At 33.8% G+C, this 16,289-nt stretch overlaps 1 protein-coding gene across 4 annotated transcripts in view; it reads right to left on the bottom strand.

Annotated features, from left to right (window-relative positions):
• The window catches only part of LOC135131564 (neuropeptide CCHamide-1 receptor), a 229,564-nt gene that overhangs the window by 56,584 nt on the left and 156,691 nt on the right, over positions 1-16,289 (bottom strand). For all 4 annotated transcript variants that reach the window (XM_064059369.1, XM_064059370.1, XM_064059368.1 and 1 more), the window contains one exon: positions 2,811-3,110. In XM_064059369.1, coding sequence (XP_063915439.1) covers positions 2,811-3,058 — 248 coding nt within the window. In that variant the 5' untranslated portion in view covers positions 3,059-3,110. The remainder of the gene's footprint in view (positions 1-2,810; positions 3,111-16,289) is intronic.

Genomic DNA, 16,289 nt, shown 5'->3' with positions numbered 1-16,289 from the left:
AAATGTTTAGTCAAAATATATTTGCTTATCCCCTCCAAAAAATTGATGACGTCAGCTCGAAATTTTTAATACTTTTCACAATCGCACTGAAGAAATAGTTTTGTGTGACACGTCAGTCAGGCGACAGGTCCGTCAGGAATGGCCAACTATTCAAATTTATTCTAAGTGGCGATTCCCGTGCAAAATTTAAGTAATCGATTGAAAGAACGTGCGCATAATAAATGTCACATGAAATTAACTGAGCAGAGTACAATGAGTAGCTGTCAAACAATGTATCTCGCACCGGCGCCTTCTACTTAAAAACGTACTTATTTTCGTGAGGGATACTCACACACCACGTACTGGCGCCGTTGTAGTACGTGGCTGTATGTGAAAAATGATTTTCCCTGTTTTCCTGCTTTTCTCTTAAAATTTTTCCAGAATTTTCTTTGCTATAAACCTCACGGAGCCCGAGACCTTTCCAACGAATGCAAAACCGTGGAAATCGGTTCGTGCGTTCTTGAGTTATAGCGTCAGGAAGGAAAACCCGACTTATTTTTATATATTAGATAACTCATGGGGGTTATTATTAAATAAATAATATTTCACAAAATCAAATTTTATATTTTTTTGAAGAAGTTTGATCACAGTTAACAAAGTGTAAAATTGCTTAACTTTAGACATACATTAATGTTCGTGTGATCTTGGAAGGCGCTACCTAAATTTTGTTCCTTTATTTCTTTCAAAAAATTGATGACGTCATTTCAACATTTTGTCGAATAGATCTCACTTGAATTATGTAGCTTACCATACTTTTTTTCCTTTGACTGAACCATCCATATATAGATGATCAAAGTCACAATAAAAAAGGATTAGTAAGAATGAAATTCGAACCTACATAGGATAGAAGCCATTAAATCTATCATTAATCACACCCGACAATGAAACATTTAATGCAGAAGAGATATCGGCTAGATGAACCACGTGAAAAATGTTGCACAAAAGATATAAGGTAATTTGTAATCAAATTCAAGGCGGATTCATAAACCATGTGTACAGGATTACTTTGGTTGGTGGGAATGAATAGACACATTTTGGGTAGCGTTTTACTATCTACATGATATTTCTAATATACATACCTATAAAATTTTATAATAATTAATCGATCTGGTAGTTTTGGAGATTATCTGTCTAATAAAAATCGGTACAGACAGACGATAAACGACAAACTGACAGAAACGCGAGACCTACTTTTTAGTACTCTAGACATCGTGAAACGTCGAGAAAACACAGATGGTGCGGTACATTAATTAAATTTTACAGTTCACTAAATTATTTTGAAATTTTCTTTCCTTAGTAGGTCAAGTTTAACGAAGTTTACGTAATTCACAACTCCATACGTCGTCTCAGGAAACTTGACTTAACATTATAAAATATCTTACATCAAGCTGGTTTTGAAAAATTTGTCACGGTATTTTTGAGAAGAATTTGCCGCTACTTTTATATTTTCTCGACGTTCCATAACCTCTAGAGTACGAAAGAATAGGGCCCCCGTTTCAATCTGTCTGCCTGTCTGTTATTGGTCCAGATTTTTGTTAGACAGATCATCTCGAAAACTACCGTCCCGATTGTTGTCGAGTTTTAAATGCGTAATAAAAATATCGTCTAGTTGCTAAAAAAAAAATCGAAATTGTACAGCAACCTTACTTAGGTTACTTAAGCAAGTTACTTAACCCGAAAATAGCGCATGTTCGAATGTGGTATGGATTTTTTGGTTGTTATACTGTTATATGCTATCTATATTTTTTGGGAAAAAAGTCAATTGTGTTTAATTAGTCCTCTTGTTAGTTCTGTCGAAATAACCTTGGACCAATTTTTTTCAATTTAGAGTAATGTGGTTCTCACCAAATAAACTGTAGAAAAAAAAACAATAAAAAACGACGTAGAATTTTTTTTTGACAATGTTTTCAAATGACTATTAAAAGTGTTTTAGTACCTTTTTGCACCACGAAGCCCATGTTCTACCGTACATAATTCATCAAATTTTTCACAAAAGAAAAAAACCGATTTCTGAAACAAACAAGTAAAAATCACCCTCAAAATATAAGACCTAAGAAGAGTAGATGATTGTTACCACTTCAGTTAGAGTCGGATTTATCATAAAACGAGTGGAATTTTGTCTCCAATAAACCGACTCGCTTGAAATCACCCCCAATCCACGCTGTTCAAACACAAGAAAACATCGATCACTTTCGTTACGTCTTTGTCAAAGTTTCCTCACATTGTTACCACAAATGACCGGCTTTCCACCCGACTCTCGGATTATAAAACCCATAACTGAAACCTGATCGCATTTTTTCGTGTCGTAGCTCGAAAACGACAAACGTGGATTTCTTGTAGCTCTTTACGTTACATGTGTCTGTAGATTACGAGCTCGGAGTAAAGATTTTCTTGCTTTTGTTTTGTAGGAATTACTTTCAAGGGTTCAAGCCGTATTTCGACAAGACGTTGCTTGCGACACTAATGGTTTCACACAAAACATCATTAGTTTACTTAAAAAAGAAAAAGAAAAATCAAATGAAAGAGCACAAAAGTGGAATAATCTGTTTTATTGGGAGCACCACGTGGAATAATTCAGAGAATACTTGGCCTCGTGCGAGCTTTTGTTGCCGCGAGGAGGAGAAAAATGTTGGCTTTTAAGGTTAATAAGTAGGTGGGAGGGTGCTTTCGACGAAGCAAAATAGAATAACGATACTGAAATATATTCCGTTCAAATAAATGCTAGACATGTTTTGAACTCTAGTATCAGACACTGAACAACAACAACTTACGTGTTAGGAACATTTCTCATCGTCCGATGCCTCAGAAAAATAACCACGAGCGTCCCATTTCCCAAGACGCCCACAATAAAAATGAGGAAGAACAAGACCGGGACGAAATAGGTCTCCGGTCTCTCGCTATACGGAATGTAATCCTCGGGCTTTCCCGAAAAGTTCTTGTGTGTTTCGTTGGAGTCGTTGCCCGGAAGTATGTTATAGTTCAGCATGAGGGTGTCATTTTGGGGGATGGTGAAATTCATCTTTGGCGATAGCGATGCGACACGTCACGTTATTTTGTCCATTGGAGTGTACCTGCAACAAATCGCCCTAATTAATTACTGTGAAAATGCGGGTGTCAGGGTATGGAAATAAATTGGAGAGGCACGTTTTGATGGAGATGTTATCTGGTGTGTAAAGTGCGGAAATTTTTGTGCTAAAAAAATGCGAATACTCACGACATTAATCACTGTCAGGTATTATTGTTTGGAGCTTTTAATCGCTGTGTAAATAATTCTGCGTTTGTTTTGTCTATGCGAAAATTGGTCGGTGAAAGTGTTGGGGTAATTGGTTTGGTTTTTCATTGAGGAATATTTGTTGATAGACGCTCGGTTTGGGAGATGAGTCATCGGATTAGGGTCTCTTGTGGGTATTAATAAATAGTGCGAGATTAATTTTAGCTTTAAGCATCTAAATTTTATCAATGAACTAAAATAGGTGTATTTTTTATGATTTATTTAAGAGAGTGGGTTTGTTTGAGTGTGCTTCCGGTAGAAACGAAGCTTTTTTTCGATCCTGTGCAATTCAAGTTATGTCACGTTACATATAAGGAAAGACGTGTTGGAAAGAAAACAAACAAAAATAGATTCTCTTATTTAATCGACAGAAATTGAAGCCAAATAGTAATCTGATTTCACCACCTCCTGAATTTTTTTGGTTGTTGTATAAGCTTGCGCTACCCTCAGCAAAGTTGCCAAGGAACGACTGCTACTGTGCCCAGTATATGACTGAATTTCAAGTGGGTTCAAGAAAGAAGCAACTGTTTTATAGGCAATGAATCCTATTTTTATTTGTGAATTTGGCACTATTCAAACATGTCAAAAATGGCTGTAGATAATTTAATGTTGTGCGTCCAGTATGAGCTGTAGCTCCATCTTGTTGCAAGTCGCCACCACTGGACCTATTTTCTGTCATATCTTGCTATTTCAGCCTCCAGTGGCATATGTTGGAGTCTATCCGTTTTTCTAGTTTGAACTTCGAAATTTCTTCCTATGCATTTTTATTTATTATTGTATAATCTATTATCGATTGCCCTTTCGGTTCAATGTAAGTTCGTTTGTCGTCATCGTCACCAGTAGCGTTTCTCCTTAGTTTCACTTTTGTCTTTGGATCTTCTCTTTCCATCATCTTCTTATTTCTCCTTTTTCTTCCATTCTTGCATTGAAATCTCCTCCTACAATTACATAGTCATCATCTATGATTATTCCCCCTATAGCTCTTCTTTTCTTCATTTCTCTTTTTGCTCCCTGACTATCCAATTAAATTCTCTTGGCATTTTCTCTTTTACTCTTACTATCCATGTTTCTACTAAACACTTACGATACCAAAATTCGTTATATACTCCCAAGTCATCTTTATTCTTCAGTCCGGCAATATCCCAAAAAAGGAATTCTCTTTCTTGTTACCACAGCTTTGCCCATGATTTGCAATTATTTTAATATTTTCATTGTTTTCTTCTTGTTTCCCTTGTTCTTATTTCTCTTATTTTGCGTGCTCATCTTTTTTATTTCTTTAAAAATGAAACACCAGGGGTTCCCAAGATTCTATAAATCTTTTAAAAACAAGACACTAGAGACTCCCGTCAATCTTTCGTTAAATTCTCAACAAACAAAACACTTGGAGCCCCTGACTTTTTACAAATTTCTTCAAAAAAAAAAAAGAAAAACACCAGGAGTTCCTGAAATACTTCTTAATTTATACAAAAACAAGACACCAGAGGGCCTTGAGGTACTTTTCGAGAATCTTTTTTCAAATTCTTTCAAAAATAAGTTACCCCCGAGATTCTTTCAAAATCTTCCTTAAAAATTTTTCAAAAACAACAACACCAGAGGGCGCCAAGATTCTTTCAAATTCTTAAAAGAAAACACCGGAACACTAGATCCTTTCATAAATTCTTTCAAAAATAACAACACAAGGGGGGGCAAGATTCTTTCAGATTCCAAAAACAAGATAGCAGTGGCTTCCGAGATTCTTTCAAATTAAAAAATAAAAACCCCAGGAATTTCCAGAATATATTTTCAAATTCTTTCAAAATAAAGTGGTCCCATAGATTCTTTCAAAATGTCCCATAAAAAAACACAGGAACCCCTGATTCCTTTTATAAATTCTTTCAAAAACGAAATTACCATGATTTTTTCAAATTCTTCCAGATTCTTCAAAAATAATCACCAGAGGCTCTCGAGATTCTCTCAAATTAAAAAACAAAAGCCCCAGGGATTTCCAGAATATTTGTTAGAATTCTTTTAAAATCAAGTGGCCCCTGAGATTCTTACAAAATCTTCCATAAAGAAAAAACCGGAACCCCTGATTCTTTTATAAATTCTTTTAAAAACAAATTACCGTTATTCTATCAAATTTTTCAAAGAACGGCTTCTAGAGATTCCTTTAAATGCTTTCAAAATAAACTACGGAGGGAACAAGATTCTTTCAACTTCTTCTTCTTCAAAAAAAAATTGGTCTAAAGAGTTTAGACAGTACTTCCCTCGCTGTCGGAAACTTGACGACTGCATGGCTATTGTGTTTTTTTCTCATTACATTTTTGTAGTGGGAATTTAAAAAAAATTGCGATGACGTCATCAACATTTTTGCAAGGACACGTATATCAGTTGGGATAGATGTAGTGTAATACTAAGAATAAAATTATTGTATTCCCAAATTTTCGGGAAAATGAATTGGGTCGTTTTGAATATTGATTTTTTATAATCAATAAAATAACGAAACAATTTACTCACGTATACGGCAACTGAAAATCGTTTATGTATAAACATTCTTAATTTAAGATGACAAGCGTAACAGCATACGTGAGAGTCAAACAGAGAAACTGTAAACAAAACGACTATCGGTTTTATTGCTTCGACTTCCGCTTATTATATAAAGCATTGGGTTTTATTTTTATTTTTGACGGTGAAATTCACAATTGGTTGATTATAAACATGTCTATTCCACATTCGCGGAACCTATAGTCAGCGCATAAAACAAATGCACGTCTGTAATGTTAAAGTCGATGTAAATAAGCGTGCTACCCTTATGTTTCAACCGAGTTTCTACTTTAAAAAATTTTGTGTCTACCAAATTGGGTTGGTCCAATGTAATACTAATAATAAGTGTTGCCTTTAATATAATCAATAAAATAAATTGACTTCATTAATTTTTTTGAGCCACCTCTTAAGAAAATCTAAAAAATATGAGTGGAATGATAAATCACAAGTACAAACTCATCATATTTTTTGCATTTTAGATAGGATTTATTCAGCAAAATTTAAGGGTGACGTCACCAATTTTTTTAGGAGGGATGAACAAATACATTTTGAACAAAAGTTTACCATGCTTATAATAACTTTAAAATATCTCCAAGATTTCAAAGCATTCGGTTTTGTAATTCCTGATTGAATCGATAAAATAAATTCACGCATTCATTATTTTTTTTGAGTCACCCTGTATATGCAAATCCAAAAATATGAATGGAATGATAAATCACAAGTACAGACTCATCATATTTTGTACATTTTAGATAGGATTTATTCAGCAAAATTTTGGGGTGTCGTCATCAATTTTTTAGGGAGGATGAGCAAATACATTTTGATAAAAAATTTACCATGCTTATAATAACTTTAAAACATCTCCAAGATTTCAAAGCATTCGGTTCTGTAAATCCTGATTAAACCAATAAAATAAATTCATGCATTCATTAATTTTTTTGAGACACCCTGTATATGCAAATCCAAAAAATACGATTGGAATGATAAATCACAAGTACAGACTCATCATATTTTGTACATTTTACATAGGATTTATTCAGCAAAATTTTGGAGTGACGTCATCAATTTTTTAGGGGAGAAGAGCAAATACATTTTGATAAAAAATTTACCGTGCTTATGATAATTTTAAAACATCTCCAAGATTTTAAAGCATTCGGTTCTGTAATTCCTGATTAAATCAATAAAATAAACTGACGGATTCATTAATTTTTTTCAGTCACCCTGTATATACAAATCGAAAAAATATGAATGGAATGATAAATCACAAGTACAGACTCATCATATTTTTCACATTTTAGATAGGATTTATTTACCAAATTTTAGCGTGACGTCATCAATTTTTTTAGGGGGGGGATGAGCAAATAAATTTTGATAAAAAATTTACCATGCTTATGATAACTTTAAAGTATCTCCAAGATTTCACAGCATTCGGTTCTGTAATTCCTGATTAAATCAATAAAATAAATTGACACATTCATTAATTTTTTTGAATCACCCTGTATATGCAAATCGAAAAAATTTGAATGGAATGATAAATGACAAGAAGAGACTCACCATATTTTGTACATTTTAGATAGGATTTATTCAGCAAAATTTCGTGGTGACGTCATAAATTTTTTAGGAGGGGACGACCAAATACATTTTGATCAAAAATTTACCATGCTCATGATAATTTTAAAACATCTTCAAGATTTCAAAGCATTCGGTTTTGTAGTTCCTGAGTAAATCAGTAAAATAAATTTTGCGCATTCATTAATTTTTTTGAGTCACCCTGTATATGCAAATCCAAAAATATGAATGGAGTGATATATCACAAGTACAGACGCATCATATTTTGTTCATTTTAGATAGGATTTATTCGGCAAACTTTTGAGCTGACGTCATCAAGTTTTTGGAGGGGATAACCAAATATATTTTGACTAAAGATTTATGATGCTCTTTAGAGCCTTAAAACATCTGCAACATTTTAAAACATTCGGGTTAGCAGATTCAAAATTAAATTGCAAAATGTTGTTTTATGATTTTGATTTTTTTTCCAAAAATCTGGACGTTTCGGGTAAAAACTGAATTCGGAGTCGTAAACTACATGTGTAGGACTATGTTATTTTATACAATTTAAGACCCATTTACTATGTACAATTTTGAAGTGACGTCATCGCATTAGTGGTGGGGATGATTAGACAAATTTTGGTTAGCGTTTTACCATCTACATGATATTCCTAATATAGGTACAAAATTTCACAACAATCGGTCCAGTACTTTCGGAGATTATCTGTCTAATAAAAATCCGGGACGGCAGACGGACAGACGGACAGACGGAAATGGGAGACCTATTTCTTCGTCTTCTAGGGGTCATGAAAGATCGAGAAAACTTAAAAGTAGAGAGTCGACCGACGGACTCGATTACAATACTTCCTTTGCTTACGCTCGGGAAGTAAAAAGAACACCAGAGGTCCCCGAGATTCCAAAAACAAGCTCCGAAGATTCTGTAAAACCCAGGGATTTCAAGAATATTTTTTTAAATTCTTTCAAAATCAAGTGGCTCCTGAAATTCTTTCAAAATCTTCCATAAAAACACGAAAAACACCGGAATCCCTGATTCGCTTTAAAAATTCTTTCAAAAACAACTTACCGTGATTGTTTGAAATTTTTCAAAAAACGGATTATAGAGATTCCTTTAAATTCTTTCAAAATAAACAACGGCGGGAGCAAGATTCTTTCAAATTCTTCAAAAAAAAAAAAACAGCAGAGGTCCCCGAGATTCCAAAAACAAGACACCAGAGGCTCCCAAGATTCTGTAAAACCCCAAGGATTTTGAGAATATTTTGCCAAGGTCCCCGAGATTCCAAAAACAAAACACCAGAGGCTCCCGAGATTCCGTCAATTAAAAAATAGAAACCCCGGGGATTTCCAGAATATTTTTTCAAATTCTTTCAAAACCAAGTGGCCCCCGAGATTCTTTCAAAATCTTCTATAAAAAAATGAAACCCCTGATTTTTTTAATATTTTTTTTCAGAAACAAATTAACTTGATTTTTTCAAATTAAAAAAATAAAAACCTCTTGGATTTTCAGAATAGTTTTTCAAATTCTTTCAAAATCAAGTGGCCTCGAGATTCTTTCAAAATCTTCCGTAACAAAAACACAGGAACCCGTCGTTCTTTTTATAAATCCTTTCAAAATCAAATTACCGTGCTTTTTTTCAAAAACAACAACACCAGGAAGCCCTAAGATTCTTTCAAATTATTCAGAAAAAAAAACACCAGAAGTCCCCCGGATTCCAAAAACAAGTCACCAGAGGGTCCCAAGATTCTTTCAAATTAAAAAATGAAAACCCCAGGTATTTCCAGAATATTTTTGCAAATTTTTTCAAAATCATGCATGAAAAAACATCGAAACCCGTGGTTCTTTTTAACGGGTATCAGAGATTCTTCTAAATTCATTCAAAAACAACAACACCGGGAGGGGAGGCAACATTTTTCTAATTCTTGGAAAAAAAAAGAGATTTCTCTGAGATTGTTTTAAAGTTTTTCAAAAACAAGACACCAAGGGCTTCCGAGATAGTTTTCAAATTCTTGCAAGAGATTTCCGAGGCTTTTTGGAATTAAAAAAAACACCAGGTAGTTCCAGAGTCTTTCAAATTCACAAAAAAACACGAAGGATTTCCGAGAATCTTTTTTCAAATTCTTTCAAAAATAAATTGCTGGAATTTTTTCAAATTTATCAAATTTGAAATTACAACAACACCAGGAGACGCTAAGATTTTTTTAGTATGTATATCCATCGGTAATTCCTTTTCCTTTGCTTTTCCCTCCTCTGTTAGTTTTTTGACGTTTTGTCACCATAAAATAGTATATTCTTCTGCATATCTTCAGCTTTTTATTTTCAACTATACAGAGTGTTCTGTGCTTAGGAGTAACACAGTATTTCGTTTTTTTTTTAATGAAACATCCTATATATTTTTACATATTTTGGTTGGTCTCTTCTCAAGCTTTGCAACTACAGTTTATTTTTGAAATACCGATGCGACGTTGCCACGTTATTCCAAATTTCTTGAAATATAGTCAATGTAGTAGGGTTATTTTTAACATCTGTGTTACAATATTTTATGGAGAAATAAATAAAAATGTTGTAGTATAACTGAAATTAATTTTTCATATACAGGGTGTTTATATATTTTTTTAATTATTACATTTTTCAAATAAGTATATTTCAGTTTTTTAAAATAGAACACCCTATATTTCATTACTGCATCTTATTCTATTTTTTATTTTACAGTAATAAAATATAGGCCGCTTTCTTTGAAAAAACTGAAATATTGATATTTCAAAATTGAAAAATTTTAGAATTGTTTGTAAACATTCTAAATATTAAAATTTGATTTAATTTAAATCACAACAATGCGGGTACTTTTATTTATCCTTACATAAAATATTGTAAGACATACTTTAAAAGTAACGCAACTGCCATTATTTTGTGAAGCTTTCCATCGCCAAAAAAATTCAAGAAAATTGGAATAACGTGGCAACGTCGCATCGGAATTTCAAAAAAAAGGCATAGTTATAGAGTCCGGGAAGTGGTTAAATTTATATAATTTGTAGTGGACGAAATTTAATTAAACATTAATTAAAAATTTTCAAACCAATATTTTGTATATTTCAGGAAAAATAGGCGATTCTGTGAATAAAAAAAGAAAACAGGTAATTAACAAGAAAAGAGCTACGAGAATTGCATTTGTTCGAGTTGGGTCATAGAAACAACTGAAACGCAGATGTCTATTAAAAGTAAAATCCCGCCTCTAGCAAATGACGTTAAAAATTACAAAACGCCGCCGTTTCACTCTTATCTCAGACGGAAAAAGCGCTCCTTTACACCTCGAATGGCAAACTCATCGAATTCAGATCCTAATGTCGCGAAAATTGATAAATTCACCTTTTCAATAGCACTATCACACCCCCCAGCCAGCTTTATCGTTCTCGATACGGCAACCTCCCTCATTAATCACAATCTATAGCTACTCGAAATTCCGTATTACATTCATAAATATCATTTGTCGTAAGCTCCTATGAATTATAGCGCGATCAAGTGAAACCCCACCACATGCGCCCCCAAAACATTCCGCGGTGAAACGCAAAACTTTCTCTCTCGGTCATTCGTTCCATTTCCGGCGGACTTCCGCGTCTGCATGCGTGTTTCAATTAATTTTTCAATACAGCCCAATTTCAAAAATTCCATCAGCACGCCGCTATAAATAAAGCTGTGTAAATAAAAAGCGCGCTGAAAGGAAGAGCGTTCATTGACGGTTAGATAAAAAACAGTGCCTGAAAGAGCCGGTTCGGGATGGCTTTTAGCCGCGTCGTCTAAAAGCTGTTTAGATTCATGACAATCAATACGCGAGCTAAGCTGTCACTTTATTCGCTGATTTGTGGGTGATTGCGGCATAAATCTTCCATAGCGCATCACATTTCACTCTTAACCGCCTACGCAGCTATATTAATTTATGGGGCCGCAGTATAACGTGTTTTATTTTCTGAGGGATAATTAGCGTGCAAGCTGCGCTAATTCGGTATTGACGTGTGGTGATGGATGGGGATTGGAGTGAAATAAGGTGGGATGTCAATTCGACAAGAAGGCAAAAGGAGGGTTTTTAGAACCTGTTGCCTTTGTTTGTAAAATTTTTAAAATAAAGTTGAGGTAAAAAGAGTTCAGCACTGTCGCGTCCGCCTATATTTAATAATAATAAAAATAAGATAAAATACGCAATATTAAATTATATATCGTCGGGATCTAGATCCCTGAATTTAATCAATGCAAATTTCGACCCATTCTAGACGATTTTCGAAATTTAACTAAATACGTTTTCTTGTAGATTTCAGGGCGCAGACTTCTGACTTCATTTGTTCGATAACTTAAACCGTTTTTCCAAAATCGTCCATTGAAATATCGCAATTTTTAAATAGTTCAAACAATTCGAATTTCACACGGAATTTTCCGAAAATATTGCTCCGTGATCATAAACATGCTATATTTTTGGAATCAGCACGTCGCGTCGGGATATCTCTGAATTTTTTCAGAATTTTTAGACAACTTTTTCAAGAATGAAATTGTACACTATAGTGCTACTTGCCAATAACCTACCCTCTAAGAAAATAAAAGGCGGGTGGGCCAAGCTAATATTTGCCAAAATAAGACTCATTTTGACAAATAACCTACTCTTCTAAGAAAAGGTAGTAGCCCCGCCCACCCACCCTTTATTTTCTTAGAAGAGTAGGTCATCTGCCAAAATCAATCTTATCTTGGCAAGTATGAGACTGATTTTTGCAAATGACATATTCTCTAAAAAAATAAGGGTGGGTGGGCGGGGCTAGTACTTGCCTAGATGAGACTGATTTTGGCAGATGACCCACTCTTCTAAGAAAATAAAGGGTGGGTGGGCGGGGCTAGTACTTGTCATGATGAGACTGATTTGGCACATGACATATCCTCTAAGAAAATGAAGGAGGGTGGGCGGGGGGCTAGTACTTGCCAAGATAAAATTGATTTTGGCAGATGACTTATTCTTTTAAGAAAATAAAAGTAGGGAGGGTGGGATTAGCACTTGCTAAAAATAAAAAAATTAAAAATCAAAAAATGACAAATTGGAAAATCGGATAAATGGGAAATAGGAAAATTGTACAACTGTATAATCAGAAAATCAAAAACTGAAAAATCGAAAAATTAAAAAAAAACAAATTTATAAAATCCAATTCGAAATCCCAGTTTTCATTTTTTTTCGTTTTTAGATTTTTAAACTGTTAAATATTTCATTCGATAATTTGACAATTTTTCAGTTTTTAATTCCAATCTTTTGATTTTTCAAGTTTTAACTTTACAATTTTGGAATTTTTTGATTTTTAATGTTTTAAGTTCTCAAGTTAAAATTTTTCCTTTTCCGATTTGTCATTTTTCGATTTTTTAACTAAAAGAACAAATTTATTCGAACCGAAATTTTGAAAAATCGAAAAATCCAAAAATTGAAATAAGACAGATTTTGGCAGATGACCAACTCTTCTAAGAAAATAAAGGGTGGGTGGGCGGGGCTAGTACCTTTTCTTAGAAGAGTAGGTTATTTGGCAAGTATGTACTGGAAAATTTCGACCCATTTTCGACGATTTTCGAAATTTAACTAAAAACGTTTTCTTGTAGATTTCCAGAATCGTCCATTGAAATATAGCAATTTTTAAAAATCTCAAAAAATTCGAATTTCACACGGAATTTTCCGAAAATATTGCCCCGTTACCATAGACATGCTATATTTTTGGAATCAGCACGTCGGGACAGCTCTGAATTTTTTTAGAATTTTTAGATAACTTTATCAAAAATGAAATTTTACACTATGGTAGTGCTTGCCAAATAACCTACCCTCTAAGAAAATAAAAGGCGGGTGGGCCAGGCTAGTATTTGCCAAAATAAGACTCATTTTGACAAATAATCTACTCTTCTAAGAAAAGGTAGTAGCCCCGCCCACCCACCCTTTATTTTCTTAGAAGTGTAAGTCATCTGCCAAAATCAATCTTATCTTGGCAAGTATAGGCTGATTTTTGCAAATGACATATTCTCTAAAAAAAAATAAGGGTGGGTGGGCGGGGCTAGTACTTGTCAAGAGGAGACTGATTTTGGCAGATGACCTACTCTTTTAAGAAAATAAAGGGTGGGTGGGCGGGGCTAGTACTTGTCAAGATAGACTGAATTTGGCAGATGATCTATTCTTCTAAGAAAATAAAGGGTGGGTGGGCACGGCTAGTTCTTGTCAAGATGAGACTGATTTTGGCAAATGACATATCCTCTAAGAAAATAAGGGAGGGTGGGCGGGGGGCGAGTACTTGCCAAGATAAAATTGATTTTGGCAGATGACTCATTCTAAGAAAATAAAGGCTGGGTGTGTGGGGTTAGCACTTGCTAGAAATAAAAAAAATTAAAAATTAAAAAGTGATAAATTGAAAAATCGGATAAATGGGAAATCGGAAAATTGTACAACTGTATAAGCGGAAAATCAAAAACTGAAATATCTAACAGTTGAAAAAAATAAATCTTATAAAATCGAATTCGAAATTCTAGTTTTAATTTTTTTTTTAGTTTTTAGATTTTTAAACTGTTGAATATTTCATTTGATAATTTGTTTGACAATTCTGCAGTTTTTAATTCCAATATTTTGATTTTCCAAGTTTTAACTTTGCAATTTTGGAATTTTTTGATTTTTAATGTTTTAAGTTCTCAAGTTAAAATTTTTCCTTTTCACGATTTGTCATTTGTTGATTTTTAACTAACAGAACAAATTTATTCGAACCGAAATTTTGAAAAATCGAAACATCCAAAAATTGAAACAAGACTGATTTTGGCAGATGATCCACTCTTCTAAGAAAATAAAGGCCGGGTGGGCGGGGCTAGTACCTTTTCTTAGAAGAGTAGGTTATTTGGCAAGTATGTACTAGAAAATTTCTACCCATTTTCGACCATTTTCGAAATTTAACTAAACACGTTTTCTTGTAGATTTCGGGGCGCAGACTTCCGACTTCATTTCTTCGATAACTTAAACCGTCTTTCCAGAATCGTCCATTGAAATATAGCAATTTTTAAAAATTTCAAAAAATTCGAATTTCACACGGAATTTTCCGAAAATATTGCTCCGTTTCCATAAACATGCTATATTTTTGGAATCAGCACGTCGGGATATCTCTGAATTTTTTCAGAATTTTTAGACAACTTTTCAAAAATGAAATTTTACACTATGGTAGTACTTGCCAATAACATACCCCCTAAGAAAATAAAAGGCGGGTGGGCGAGGCTAGTATTTGCCAAAATAAGACTCATTTTGAAAAATAACCTACTCTTCCAAGAAAAGGTAGTGATCCCACCCACCCACCCTTTATTTTCTTAGAAGAGTAGGTCATCTGCCAAAATCAATCTTATCTTGGCAAGTATGAGACTAATTTTTGCAAATGACATATTCTCTAAGAAAATAAGGGTGGGTGGGCGGGGCTAGTACTTGTCAGAGGAGACTGATTTTGGCAGATGACTTATTCTTCTAAGAAAATAAAGGCTGGGTGGGTGGGGTTAGCACTTGCTAAAAATAAAAAAAATTAAAAATCAAAAAATGACAAATTAAAAAATCGGATAAATGCAAAATCGGAAAATTGTACAACTGTTTAATCGGAAAATCAAAAGCTGAAATCTCTGAAAATTGAAAAAAAAAACAAATCTTATAAAATCGAATTCGAAATTCCATTTTTCATTTTTTTTAGTTTTTAAATTTTTCAACTTTTGAATATTTCATTCGATAATTTGTTTGACAATTTTGTAGTTTTTAATTCCAATCTGTTGATTTTTGAAATTTTAACTTTACAATTTTGGAATTTTTTGGTTTTTAATGTTTTAAGTTCTTAAGTTAAAATTTTTCCTTTTCACGATTTGTTATTTTTGGATTTTTTTAATAAAAGAACAAATTTATTCGAACCGAAATTTTGAAAAATCGAAAAATCCAAAAATTGAAATAAGACTGATTTTGGCAGATGACCCACTCTTCTAAGTAAATAAAGGGTGGGTGGGCGGGGCTAGTACCTTTTCTTAGAAGAGTAGGTTATTTGGCAAGTATGTACTAGAAAATTTCGACCCATTTTCGACGATTTTCGAAATTTAACTAAATACGTGTTCTTGTAGATTTCGGGGCGCAGACTTCAGACTTCATTTCTTCGATAACTTAAACCGTTTTTCCAGAATCGTCCATTGAAATATAGCAATTTTTAAAAATTTCAAAAAATTTGAATTTCACACGGAATTTTCCGAAAATATTACTCCGTTACCATAAACATGCTATATTTTTGGAATCAGCACATCGGGACCTCTCTGAATTTTTTCAGAATTTTTAGACAACTTTTTCAAAAATGAAACTTTACACTCTGTAGTACTTGCCAAATAACCTACCCTCTAAGAAAATAAAAGGCGGGTGGGCCAGGCTAGTATTTACCAAAATAAGACTCATTTTGACAAATAACCTACTCTTCTAAGAAAAGGTAGTAGCCCCGCCCACCCACCCTCTATTTTCTTAAAGTAGGTCATCTGCCAAAATCAATCTTATCTTGGCAAGTATGAGAATGATTTTTGCAAATGACATATTCTCTAAGAAAATAAGGGTGGGTGGGCGGGGCTAGTGCTTGTCAAGATGAGACTGATTCTGGCAGATAACCTACTCTTTTAAGAAAATAAAGGGTGGGTAGGCGGGGCTAGTACTTGTCAAGATGAGACTGAATTTGGCAGATGATCTATTCTTCTAAGAAAATAAAGGGTGGGTGGGTGGGGCTAGTACTTGTCAAGATGAGACTGATTTTGGCAAATGACATATCCTCTAAGAAAATAAGGCAGGGTGGCGGGGGGCTAGTACTTGCCAAGATAAAATTGATTTTGGCAGATGACTCATTCTTC

Source organism: Zophobas morio, unplaced genomic scaffold (genome assembly GCF_036711695.1).
Source record: "Zophobas morio isolate AGI-343-1 ecotype UQ-CSIRO unplaced genomic scaffold, CSIRO_AGI_Zmor_V1 ptg000021l, whole genome shotgun sequence".
NCBI classification, from domain to species: Eukaryota; Metazoa; Arthropoda; class Insecta; order Coleoptera; family Tenebrionidae; genus Zophobas; species Zophobas morio.
Note: the sequence above shows the minus strand (reverse complement) of the source record. Positions and strands in the feature narration are given on the sequence as shown.